The following is a 13050-nucleotide window of genomic DNA, read 5'->3' as shown; positions in this document are numbered from 1 at the left end:
TTATCCAGCTGAAGAGATCCGTTCCAAAATGTTATATATCCATTTTGGGAGGGAAAGAACACCTGAAATTCATCAGGCATTATCCTTAATATATACAGTTTGCAGAGACTTTGTCAAACAAGACCCTACGTTACATACTCCCTGTTTAAAAGTACATTTTTCAAGAGAGCAGGGGTATTTTCAAGTAGAGGATGGACAAAATTGTTCGATTTTTCAATCCATATATTGTAAAATATATCTATATTTGTAGGAATAACACTTGATGTTGGCCTTTGGTTAATATCCTGGTAGCTGATGTATTTCTGTGTCTCTCTTTGTGTCTTTCTCTCTTCCAGGTGTAGCAGAGCCCAGCCATGCCGATAACAAGTAAAGGGTCAAGAGGGAGGGCTTGGGTCAGTGGACCCTGTGTGTGCTCAGGTCTCTGGCGACGGCAGCCGGCCCTTTTTCTTAGCACTGTCCTTTTCCTCATCCTTGTTGAGTCCACGACTGTTTTCGGAGCACTAGAGCTGCAGTTGGACGAGGAGCAGCCTGCAGGGACCATCGTCGGTGACATCAGTGCTGGGTTACCGCCCGGAGTCACTTCCAGCGTTTACTTCATCTCTGACCATGAGGGCACAGGCGTCGGCAGTGACCTCAACATTGACGAGACCACGGGTATCATTACCACCGCCCGCCGTCTCGACCGCGAACAGAGGGACCACTACAGCTTCATTGCCGTGACAATGGAGGGAGTCACTGTTGAGGTGTCCATCACTGTCAACGATATCAACGACCACGCGCCGGTGTTCCCTAAAAAGAAAGCCGTCCTCAAGATCCCTGAACAGACAGCCGTGGGAACGAGGTTCTCTCTGGAGCCTGCGACAGATGCAGACAAGGACCAGCTGACAACGCAGGGCTATGTGATCCGGGAGGGCAATGTGGGCCAGGCCTTCAGGTTGGAGACCAAGAGAGCTGCCAACAAGGTTCTGTATCTGGACCTGGTGGTCAATGGACTGCTGGACAGGGAGAAACGTTCATCGTACAGCCTGGTCATAGAGGCCTTTGATGGGGGCTCACCCAGAAGGATGGGATCCATGACCTTGGAAGTGACCGTGACCGACATCAACGATCACGCACCAGTTTTCAACCAGAGCAGATACCATGCCATTATTTCAGAAAGCCTGCCACAAGGCAGCAGCATACTACAGGTCAGTCTAATTAATAGCAGTCATTAATTATTCAATGATACTTCATCCACCTAGAGATGATGGTTTTGTTGCTATTCAGTGAAAACCTCCAAAATGTCTTTTTTTTCCTTTCAAAATGGCCTCATGTTCAGCTTGACCACCATGCTTTTTTAAATTTATCCAATAAATTTTGAAGGGGTGTCATAACACCAAGAATAGTACTGTTTGTTCTTACCCATATAGGGAGCATGGTTTCTTTTTGCTCAAAATAAAACATGAATTCACCGTCATGGGAGTTACAAGGTTTTTGCAGGATTGTGCTTTTTCCTGTAAATACAAACTTATCAATGTAATATCAATGCAATTTAATGTTTTTAATGTAATTTAGCAATGTTATCAGTGTAATTTTAATATCTGACATTCCTGTCTTTACAGGTGTTTGCAACAGATGCAGATGAGGGAGATAATGGTCTTGTACTTTATGAAATCAACCGGCGCCAGAGTGACCCTGACCGCTACTTCGTCATGGATATCAAGTCAGGGGTCATCACCCTGAACAGGCCTCTGGACTATGAGCTGAAGAGGGTCCATGAGCTGGTGGTCCAGGCCAGGGATAACGGCAGCCACCCAGAGGTAGCAAACATGCTGCATTACAACCACTCTTTACAGTGCATAACAAATATACTGCATACTTTAATGCTGTTATAAGTAATGCAACTACCAGGAAAGTTATAATCCATTTGAGCAAGCGATAGCATTAATTTTGCTATATTCTTATTTCTCAGGTCACCAATGCCTTTGTGACTATCCATGTCCGTGACTACAATGACAACCAGCCTACCATGACCATCATCTTCCTGAGTGAGGACGGCTCTCCAAGGATCTCAGAGGGGGCCCAACCAGGCCAGTATGTAGCTCGGATATCTGTCACTGACCCAGACTATGGAGAATACGCCAACGTCAATGTGTCCCTAGAGGGGGGTGATGGGAAGTTTGCCCTCACGACCAAGGACAGTATCATCTACCTGATTTATGTGGACCAGGCCTTGGACAGAGAGGAGCGGGACTCATATGATCTGAGGGTTATGGCCACAGACTCAGGCACCCCTCCCCTCAGGGCAGAGTCATCCTTCACCATCCAGGTGACTGATGTCAACGACAACCCTCCTCTGTTTGACCAGCAGGCCTACAGACAGACCATACCTGAGGTGGTCTATCCAGGCTCCTTTGTGCTTCAGGTGACTGCCAGGGACAAGGACCAGGGCCCCAATGGGGATGTCCGATACAGCCTCCTCAAAGACAAAAACACCCACTCTGATTGGTTCTCCATCGACCCGGTGACGGGGATCATTACCACAGCGACCGCTCTGGATTTTGAATCGGAGCCAGCACCAAGTGTGACAGTTGTTGCCACAGACAGTGGCCATCCGCCACTGTCATCCACAGCCAAGGTGGACATTGTGCTCCAGGATGTTAACGACAACACGCCAGTGTTCTCCAGCAGTTTCTACAACGCCTCCATCAAGGAAAACACCCCACCTGGGACATGCTTCCTTGAGGTAGGTCCCAATAGAATAAAATTTTTTTTCTCTCTCTCTCTCTCTCTCTCTCTCTCTCTCTCTCTCTCTCTCTCTCTCTCTCTCTCTCTCTCTCTCTAATCTCTCTCTTCCTTTATCTTTCCCTTTTTGTGTTTTCTTTATTTGGCAAGGGGACTGCCTTACTTAATTCTCATGACACTCAGTCTTGCAGCCTGCTGGCCACAACACTATTGTCCTACTTCTGTAGCCAAAAACAAGTATTCACCATCTCCCTCATCCTCTCATCTCTTTATTCACTCTCTCTCTCTTTTCACTCACACCCTCCCCTTAAGCCCTCTCTGATTACTCCCCTGGCACATGCATGATTTATACATCAATAAAAATGAGTCTGGAAATCAAAGTCATGTCTGAAGTGAAAAGCAGTTTTAAAGTCATATTTTAAATGAGGATGGCGCACTTGGAAGTGCTGACACGTTGTGATGTGATTCATAAAAACTGGGCTATGGGAAGTAAAGTGCAGCCATGCAATGTGTTCATCTAGGGGGGAAAGATTTATAAAAGTAGGAGAGAAAAACAGAGGAAGAGAGAGACAGGGAGGGAGAGTTCACCTGCATTCCTGAAGCTACTGTGAAGAGATTTACTCTACGCGATATGTCCTCTCTCTCACCTCAAAAGGTTCCCATGGCAACCGGGCCAGCAGCGTAAGGTTAGCGCTTAGTATCGGCATGCTATATCATGGCAGTTTGGCTGTCTTCCTTTCATCTTGTTTCCAGCAGCTCTCATGTATACGTGAGACCTCTCCTGAGAAATGAAAATAATGACTTGCTGTTTGTCTTCCAACAAGGTCTTATATAGCCACCATGCACCGTTTACGCCAACTGTTTTTACAGGTTGTTTTTACCCCTCTGCTACGGGATGAGAAGAAAAATCTAAGGTACATTTGTGTGTCTCAGCTTTTTCAAGAAAGGCTGCTGCTGGAGCGTCACAGTAAAATCCTGTGGACCCAAGAATGCGTACAAGCTGAACTGGGTTTAGATAAATAGTTAAATTCCACATTGTTACGGGTTCATTTAACATGCATTTGGAGTGGGTGACTGGTTGGTGCTCTGTGGAATCTGGCATATGGACTTGCTCCTGAGGGAAGACAGGAGAGGAGGGAAGAAATGGAATGACAGAGAAGATGAACAGCATGAGATGCAGATGAAATAAATCAGTGAAGGAAAAGAGGACACAGAAGTGAGTGGAGAAAGAATGGTTAGATGGCTAGATAGGGGAGAAATGCGGATAAATTCTGTTTTAATATGATGCATTTCTAAAGTGTCCTTCAAAGTGTCTGTCTTTTGCTCAATTATTGAACTGAGTAATTTGCTGCTAATTAGACTGCTCAGTTGAATCCCGCTGTCCCCAAATGAAAAAACAACCTCCCCCCGGACCTCAATTCCAGTTGTCGCAACAGTTGTAACTGACTGTTAGTTGTCCTTCTAATCCTAGCCAGCAGTTATTCTGGCACTCCATGCAAGCCTAATCCCATGCCAGACATCACGGGTGGTTTTCCAGTATGCCAGAGTGAGTGAATAACTCTTGATTTGCTCATTCCGGCACGTTCCTCAAGGCTAAGTTGGATCGAGCCAAGATTTTGCGGGTGAGAGTCCCCCCACAGGGGGTACGATTTGCAGGATAACGGTAGTTAGAGTGGACTTGTTCTGGGCCGATGCAGTACGTGGCCACTTGGATAGGATACACAAATGATGTTAGAACTGACATCATTAGGCTAATGGATGTCGTTGCAGATTTGTTCTGTGCTTTCTCCAGTTTCCTGCCAACCAACTGTCGAGGCCGTGGAGCTGAGCAGTTTGGTATTTTACACTGTGGACTTTGGATAGCAAAGTTAATATAGGCCTACTTGCTTTATTGTGCTGTTTCTGAAATAGCGAAATTACAATAAAAGCATATTCAAAATCTTGATAAACTGAAGAATTGGGCCCGCTGCTTCAACAGCTGACATTTTCGTGTGATGTTATTTGGCAGCAGCACATGGGGTGTGAGGTTTTGTCACGTTCCTCACTCCCTAAAGTAGAGGAAAGGATGTTTTCAGAATTGGACCAACATTTACAATAGATTGCAGTCGGTAATAGCCTTTGTGATTTATTATTATGGTCTGGCTGGATGTTATTTCTTGGGGAGATTTTGTGTAAAAACAGGAAAAGGGCAACAAAAGTTTAATATCATGTATGCAAAGAAAGTGTGTTGTCAGGAAATGGCTACAGAGTTAAAGGTAAGGGCTGCTTTCTCTTTTTTGCCAAAACCTTCCCTGAGAACTAGTCTCTTGCTCTCTCGGTCTCTCTCTTTCTCTAATGCACACATGCACACGCACATGCACACGCACACGCACACACAGACACACACACACACCCTCAGTATTATTTTTCACTTGCTGTCCCTCTATATGTTTTCTATATCTTCTCTCTCTTGCTTTCTCTCCCTCTCCCTCTCTCTCTCTCTACACACACACACACACACACTCATACAGACACACTCACATACACATGCGCGCAAACACATACAGTGATAGTGTGTAGGAAGCTCCTTATCAGTGAGGCCACTACAGTGATTTGTAATGCACTGTAGCCTACTGTTTATATAGCCACAACACAAAGGAGTTATTTATTTCTTGGTTTCCCTGCTTTCCACTTCCCCCGCTTCCTTTTAAGTATTTCCCAGGCAGGAGAGGTGATGGTGCCCCTGTGTTTCTTTGTGTGTGCGTGTGTGTGTGTGTGTGTGTGTGTGTGTGTGTGTGAGTGAGCGATTCAGGTTCATATCCTGTGAAAGTAAGGGTCATGAGAATGGCTTGAATTGGGGCTGTTGAAGCAGAGCTTGACAGCTGACACACAGCAAACAATCACATTCTCACCAGCCTCACTCGCGCTGCGTTTCATTAGCGCTTCAACTCGCCCTCGTTGACTTCCCCTTGGCACTTTCCCTTGGGGGAGTCCCCTCCGCCATCATTTGTCTGAAAAACTGAGGTGAACTTGGTCAGGTCGACCCTCAGAGGGCTGAGTGAGCAAGTCAACAACAACGGTCACTCCAGAGGTGAATTAACCACAATGCATTGCAGTTGTCCGTTATTCCTGATGCAGTGAGGAGGAGCAAATGATAAAATATGTAAGTAAACAAACCAATATCCATGTAATTACATGAATCCATGGAAAGTCAACCAAACTGTCACATTACTTATTGTTGAATAACTTACCTTAGTACATTAATAATAATGATGATCATCATAATAATAATAATTCTAGCCTAATGATTCAGAAAACAGAATTTTCAAATGCAAGAATCAGTGCAGGCCAAACTAACAAATGCCGATGTATCCGAGTCATCTGTAGAAAACGTGACAGGATGGCTTCCATGAGTCGGCAGGTTTTTCTACCTGTAAAAGCAACCAAACATCGCTGACTGTCTGCAAGGGCAAGTGTGTTCCCTTTAAACCCCCCCATTCCTCTCTCGCTCACCTCTGCTCTGATCCCCAAGCGGCCTTCATGTGACATCTGTTGTTACGTGTTACCAAGGGCTGAGGGCAAGTCAACGAGGGGAAATGAAACAACTAATGAAACGCAGCTTTGGGCTCCACTTGGTCCCTGTTACTGTCGGCCACCCTCTTTTAATCTCTTTCTGACGCGTGTCAGACCAGGTTACGTGTGACGAGTTTCATTCAGGACTGTGCATCACCTTAAAATGTAAAGTCTTTATTAGTTTTGAAAGGTGTAAAATTACACTGAAAAGCTCTTATATTCACTTTAGATGAATCTGTTTGTTTTGTCCTATTACTTTGATCTTAGTACGCCACAGTTAAAGGGATGATTCACCCAAAATACAAAAAAGGTATTCCCCTTAGTGCAACATCCATCTAGATAGTTTCTATTTGATTTGCCTCCCAACAAGTACAAATTTGAGGCAGCTAGATAAAGTTTACTGGTTTTTGACAGTTTGAGCTCCATTAAAAAATACCCATCCTGCCTGATTTTACAGAGGTGAAGGGAGACAGGGACAACTTGGCCAAATCACACAGAAACTGTCTGGATGGATAGACTGCACTAGGAGTAGGTATATATATGTGAACTGTTGCTTTAATCCAGTTCAAATGCCTGAAATCAGATTGTGGCATAACTGGTTCAGATGTAGTGTGGCCCCATGTGCATCCATCTGGCTTCGCGTCAAAGCCCATGTTTGTCTGGTTTCTGTGATGCCTGTTTGAATGAGCAGTAATGCCGTAGAGTTGATATGATTACCTTCAGGTTTGCAGTCTTAGCTCTAATCTGTGTTTCTCAAAGACTGAGTGTCTTTTCCTTCCCGTGTGGGTCGTGCCGTGGCGGGCCTCTGTCAAATCCAATGACATGCTCGCTCCAGGCATGACCTGACCACTGGGAAGCCATCACTGAGCTTGCTAGCAGTGACACGCTGTGCTCTTGCCAAGGCTAAAATACAGCTGAGACAAACATCAGCCAGTGACTTGTTAGACTACAAAATAAATCAGAATGAACTTGAAGTTGAATGAATTTGAAGAAGACTGGAAATACAGCATATCATTTTGTAAATAATTCATATCATTTCATTTTAGACTTGAAAAGAGAGAGGAGTATACAGCCCATGAAGCAATGTGGAAGACCAGATTTTTTTTCTCAAGGCATTTAATTTGAATCAGACCCTCCTTGGTGATTCGTCAAAATTATCAAGAAAAGTTACCTACCCAAGCTTTAAGCGCAGTTTTGAAAAAAATATTGTGTATCACCATGAATTACGTAACGCAAATGATTTTGAAATGCATACAGCTGTAGCTTATTTTGTAATCAAAGTTGGGCAGCCAGACAGAAGGTATGATAATCCCCTTGCTTTTGGAAAAGTAGAAGCCTATTAACAGCCGTCAACATGGCTTTATTAAAAGTACATGCACACATAATGTGAAATCTTTCCGTTGCCATGTTTGCTGTTATTCGGCACATGGTGAAAGTCCCCTGCTATGTCATATCGACTGTCTTCAGATGAACTCTTTCCACCAAACTGTATCCCATCTTGTTGTCGATATGCCAACTTATCCTCCTCCGCAAAGTATATAAATTTTTTTTTTTTTTTTTGCAAAATGTAGGATTTTGTATGTTGTACGTTTTCTTATGCACAAATTTGCATAAAAAGGTAGAAGTAAACCCCAAAACTGAAAGAGTGTCTGTTTGGATTCACACCGCTGGGTGTGTATGTACATGCATGCAGGCATGTGTGCATGTGTGTGCCTGTGTGTTCATACATCTGTTTATGTGTGTGCTTGTGTATGTTGCCGAAGCCAAGTCCGCGCTTCCAGCAGGTGATGCATCTCCCCTGTGATGTTCGGCATGTGTTTTCCTGGTCAGGCCTGTTAAACAGCCCTCAATCATCTAGACAGACGCACAGATGTGCCGAGCTGAGAGACGGACGGAGACGGGGAGGGGATTGTTTCATGATGGTACTAAAATAATGATGGCATAAAAGTTGATGCTGTGCTTTAGAATCATAACCAAAAGAAAAAAGGGATGATGAAATAGCGTGCTGAAGGTAAGCAAGAAATAGCCAGAAAGACAGTTGAAAGAAAAAAAAAATATGAGAAATGCAAAAACACAGAATGACAATGTGCTTGGTTTAATCAGTCAAGCAGCTCTAGCTAAAGTTTTTTTTAAGGGTCATTGTGTGTGTGTGTGTGTGTGTGTGTGTGTGTGTGTGTGTGTGTGCTGGCCATGTATTCTTAATATCTGATATTTAAAGTGCATGGTAACCCTATGGAATATATTCTCATAGCATGTTTGATTTTCGTGACGTAAACATATTGTTTTCAAAAAGAAGGTAAAAAATCTTATTTTATTCATTTGTAAGATTTTTAGTTAAGTTCCAGGTTTTAGGGTCACAGAATCGTAAACATCATAAAGCCTCAGACTACACATCGCCCCACTGAGGGCTGACCGGTGAATGAGGACGTATTCTACCAGAAAGCACAAGACGCCTGTTGGCCTAAACACTTCCTGGAATTTACCGTGTCAAATAACGCGGTAAATTCAGAAAATTCCTTCTCTGTGGATTACATGCTTTTTACATGGACCTTGGGGGTGAAAAACTGCATGACCTACAGTCTTGTGGTCGAGATGTTTTATGGGTCAAATGTTGTTTTAGGGTTAACTGTCACTTTAAGTTCAAGAAAATGGGGGAGGAACCTGCAAAGTGTATATATTCTGTGAAGAATTACCATACACATATTTCAGATTGTTTGAACTTTGAATCAAAATTGAGGGACAAAGAGAGACAGCTCTCCTGTTTTTGTGCCCGAGCACCAATTATTCTTTTTTTTTTTTAGGTGCACAGTTTTTTTTTACTGCAATTTTATCAAATCAAAATCAAATCAAAGAGCAATGAGGTTGTGGGGGGAAATTGGAAAGATGAGCACAGAGAAGAGTGTGTCTTTGTGTGTCCTTTGTGTGTTAAAGTGGCTGAAACAGCGTGAAAGCACAGAGGAGACAGCTTTCTTTTAACAGGTGCAGTTAGTCCGCCTCAACTTCCCTCAAAGCCACTTAAGTAAATACAGTCCGTCTGTCTGTCAGAGCAATCAGGCCCCGTGGTGTGAAGTCCAGAGTGCAGAAAAGATACGAGGACCCCGAGGCAAGAGCCTGTAAGAGTCTACATGGAAAAACGCATCATATGTAAAACACACACAGACACGCACCCATGCACACACACTCTGAGACTAATCACATTTGATAAACCTGCTGGTCTAGAGACATAAAGTGAAAGCAGGAAGCTGTTCAGCCACAGCTTCTTGTAACAGCAGACCCATCTCCTGCTGGTGTCGCGCTCAGTCCGACCCTCGTGGAAACCAGAGCCAGACCACAGCTTCCACTTGGAGCTCGCATGCTCTTTGCCAGCCCAGACTCACAACACACACACTCAAGTTTTTATTAAGCTTGAAAATGTGAGGGGAGATGAAATTTATCATCCGTTTCATGCCTCGGCCACTCGGCTTCTCTGCCCGTCCTCCTCCGGTGGCACTTGTACGTTAATACAGCCACTCTGGTTCAAAACCCTGTCTTGTGTGTTTTAATGAATCTGTCAGTGTGTTTAATTTGCTGGGATCAAAAGCTCTGTGGGGAGAGACTGCAGATTGGACCTATTGCTGTCACCACATGCCTCAGCTGCATCTCTAACAGGTGATCAGCGAAGACAAATGGTCGGGTTTCGCACACAAACACACAGCAGAGCGGTCGCAAATTTAGGGAATCGTTCAGGCTGTTAACAGCTGGCCTTGGTTCTGACACGCTTACTCGCTCTCTTTCTCGTTCTTTATTGTATTTCAATCTATTTCTCTCATTGTCTCCCACTGACTCACCCTTTCTCTCTCTCTCTCTCACACACACTCACACACACACACACACATTTCTCAGCTGCCAGTGCTGTTGACAGCATGTGTGTGACGAGGGATCAGGATGGCGTGTCTGCTATGCGAAATATTCTCATAACATCTATCAACACTCACCGTCAATTCATCACCTGTCTGCTACCGGTTGAATTACATGTCATGAACAAAATCTGTCTTGGCTTTAATAGACCTCAAGATTTCTACATACAAGAAGACAGCTTTTTATAATTATCATTATTTATTATCTTAAAACTGCAATATGAGATATTCCACTGCAGTATCATTTCAATAACTTGCACAGTTTTTTTTTTTTTTTTCCGTGCAAGCTACTTAAAGAGTAACTAAACCCCAGCACCAAATCCGTTTGAAACCTGACCCCTATTGGTGAAAAGTAGGGTGCCTGCGATGTCACCACCCATAGCGTCACATGCAAAAATCAGCAAGAAGACAAAAAAACTTTGAGGGAGTCGTGGTGCACTAGAAAAATTGACCATAATACAAAATACAGGGAGTTATATTGGTGTATGATAAGCTTTGTCGTCATTGTATGAACTTGTTTGGCGTTAGACTGAATGTAAAAAATGTTAATTTACATGTAAAAGTTCTGTACTGCGACTAGCTTTGACATTATGGTGGTAGTCATTTTCCTCCTGCTAAGAATACTTATGGGAGGATATTTACGGTACGGTTTGAAATGTCAAAATGTCGTCAACCTGATCTCTTTGTTCTGAGGCCACTTGTCGACTGTTTTCCTCTTGCTGTGTTCCTCAAAAGCAGCGCTTCGGTTCCATATCACTAGCTGTGGGCATATGCTGTGTTTTAAACCTATCAGAGTGTTCATTCATGTGTGATCTGACTGGCTGATGCTTCTATGGAGAGGATGGCCTCACGCCTCATTAAGCCCAATACTCTCTACCATATGGCAGTGAGGGGTTTTTCTTTCTCTGTTTCTCTCTCTCCCTCTCTCCCTGTCTCCCGAATGACTGGTTCCCATTTCATTTCTTCACCTCATCTGGTAGCAAGTACCTGCCTTTCCATTCTTAACTTTTCTATTTTTTTTGCCTTGTGTCTCATGGGCATTTACCCCTCTGGCTGCTGTGGTGCTCTTGAAGGCCAGCAGCTTTATCTTTTCCTCTGCTGTTTAAAAGGAATCAATCCTGCAATCAGTGAGGCTATTAAGTATGGAAACTATTTCTTTCTTTGTACAGTGCCACTCTTCTGTACTCTGCTAGCTATAGCTTTATGCAACAACACACAGCCCATTGTATTTTCCTTCCTCGATGGAGGGAATCAAGCAAATATGTTCCTGATCCCTATAGAGAAAGAAAGTCTGCATCCGTGGCCCCTTTTCAAGGCACACTGCAAACACTTAATAAGTAACATCATCTCATGTTTCGTCTTAAAATCTTGTTTTTCTTAAAAAGATAACAAAACCTACAAATTCTGCCAGTAGGATGAGATAATCCCATTTGTTTCCAATGCAGTTTCACTCGTCTCAAGAATTTGTTTTCTGAGAACAAGTATAAATATGTTGAAACAAGGCAGAATAAGGCAGATCATCCATCTAGTGTTGAGAAAATGACACTTGATTAAAGAAAAATCTGGAAACAAGTTAATTATCATTGGAAATGAGTAGGATTATGTCATCCAACTGGCAGATTTTTCTCCTGTTTGAAGAAAAACAAGATTGTAATACTAAATGAAATTAAATTACTTGTTAAGATGGAAAGTTTTTTGCAGCGCACACACCCAAAGACAATGAAATGCATACAGGCAGTAGTTGTGACTTGGCTCATCACTTTTACCTGTGATGGGGATCTACATAAGCGACATTACAGGCTGCACGGGGCTTAAATATGCAGCATGAGCCCAGAGCTCATGAATATCAACAGCTTCATCTGCATAGCAATGGGAAAGGCTCAGGGAAAAGAGAGTGGCGAACAGCAAAGCTTTTCCGTGCCGCAGAAGTTTCTTTCCACCGACGTTATCCAGAGTCTGGAGCTGACAGGGTGGACAGATTCAGCTTTAGAAAGAACACAGGAGAGACAGCTCCCTGAATCTGTCGAACACACACCGCTATCAAAGTGCTGCAGGCACAGGATCCTCCATACACCACACAGACAAAACTGTGGGAAAACACACACGTACACATACCTACATATACACATACACTCGCTGTATGCAGGCTTTCTCTATGTGTCTCTCTTTCCCTGCCTATCTCTCTGTTCTAGCTCTCCTGGGCTGCTTTTGTCCTGCGTGTTGTCTTTACAAACGTATCTGTTGTCCAGACCTTCTCTTTATCTTTCTCCGGCCCACCATTTTGTCACTGTCTTGTCCCCGCTGTTGATTGATTCCCCCTGGTTACTCTTAACACTGGGGCTGGGTGAAGAAGAGAGAGGGCTGATTATTGGATTCGGCTCCGAAACAGGTCATCTGCTAATTTGCGACCCACATAGGTTGCGATTCTCTACATTTTAGGTAGACAATCCTAACCTCAGTGTACCTTTAACCTATGTCATATGATAAATAACCAATAAATCACCATCTTTTGGATATGGTGTCTCACTTATGTTTATAATGTATTTGTAATGAGACATCAGTAGGGGTGAATTTAACAGAAAATGTTGGGAGAGTCAACCCAGAGGTGAAATATGGGACTTCAGCTTATGAAAACAGTGTCACGCACTTTTTTCCTGGCAGGTAGTCTCAGGTTAAAAAAAAAGCATTCAACTTGCATGACTGGTGTAAAAGAAAGTAGTATCAAATACATACTTATGCGTTACACTTAAATGCAAACAAACACACACACACACACACACATACACACAGATACACACACAAAGCAGCAGGTGATCCTGAGGCCCCTGGAAGTTCATTAGGTCACACTAATCTAATTTCATGAGACATTGAGCTAAGT

General features: G+C 43.4%; 1 protein-coding gene across 1 annotated transcript in view; it reads left to right on the top strand.

Annotated features, from left to right (window-relative positions):
- Window positions 1–353: 353 nt before the first annotated feature.
- The window catches only part of dchs1b (dachsous cadherin-related 1b), an 88716-nt gene continuing 76019 nt past the window's right edge, over window positions 354–13050 (top strand). Inside the window, exons 1-3 of the mRNA XM_030069541.1 lie at window positions 354–1187; window positions 1602–1799; window positions 1952–2725. Of these exons, the coding sequence (XP_029925401.1) occupies window positions 354–1187; window positions 1602–1799; window positions 1952–2725 (1806 nt within the window). The remainder of the gene's footprint in view (window positions 1188–1601; window positions 1800–1951; window positions 2726–13050) is intronic.

The sequence above is a fragment of the Myripristis murdjan genome, chromosome 14 (genome assembly GCF_902150065.1).
Source record: "Myripristis murdjan chromosome 14, fMyrMur1.1, whole genome shotgun sequence".
NCBI lineage: Eukaryota > Metazoa > Chordata > Actinopteri > Holocentriformes > Holocentridae > Myripristis > Myripristis murdjan.
Note: the sequence above shows the minus strand (reverse complement) of the source record. Positions and strands in the feature narration are given on the sequence as shown.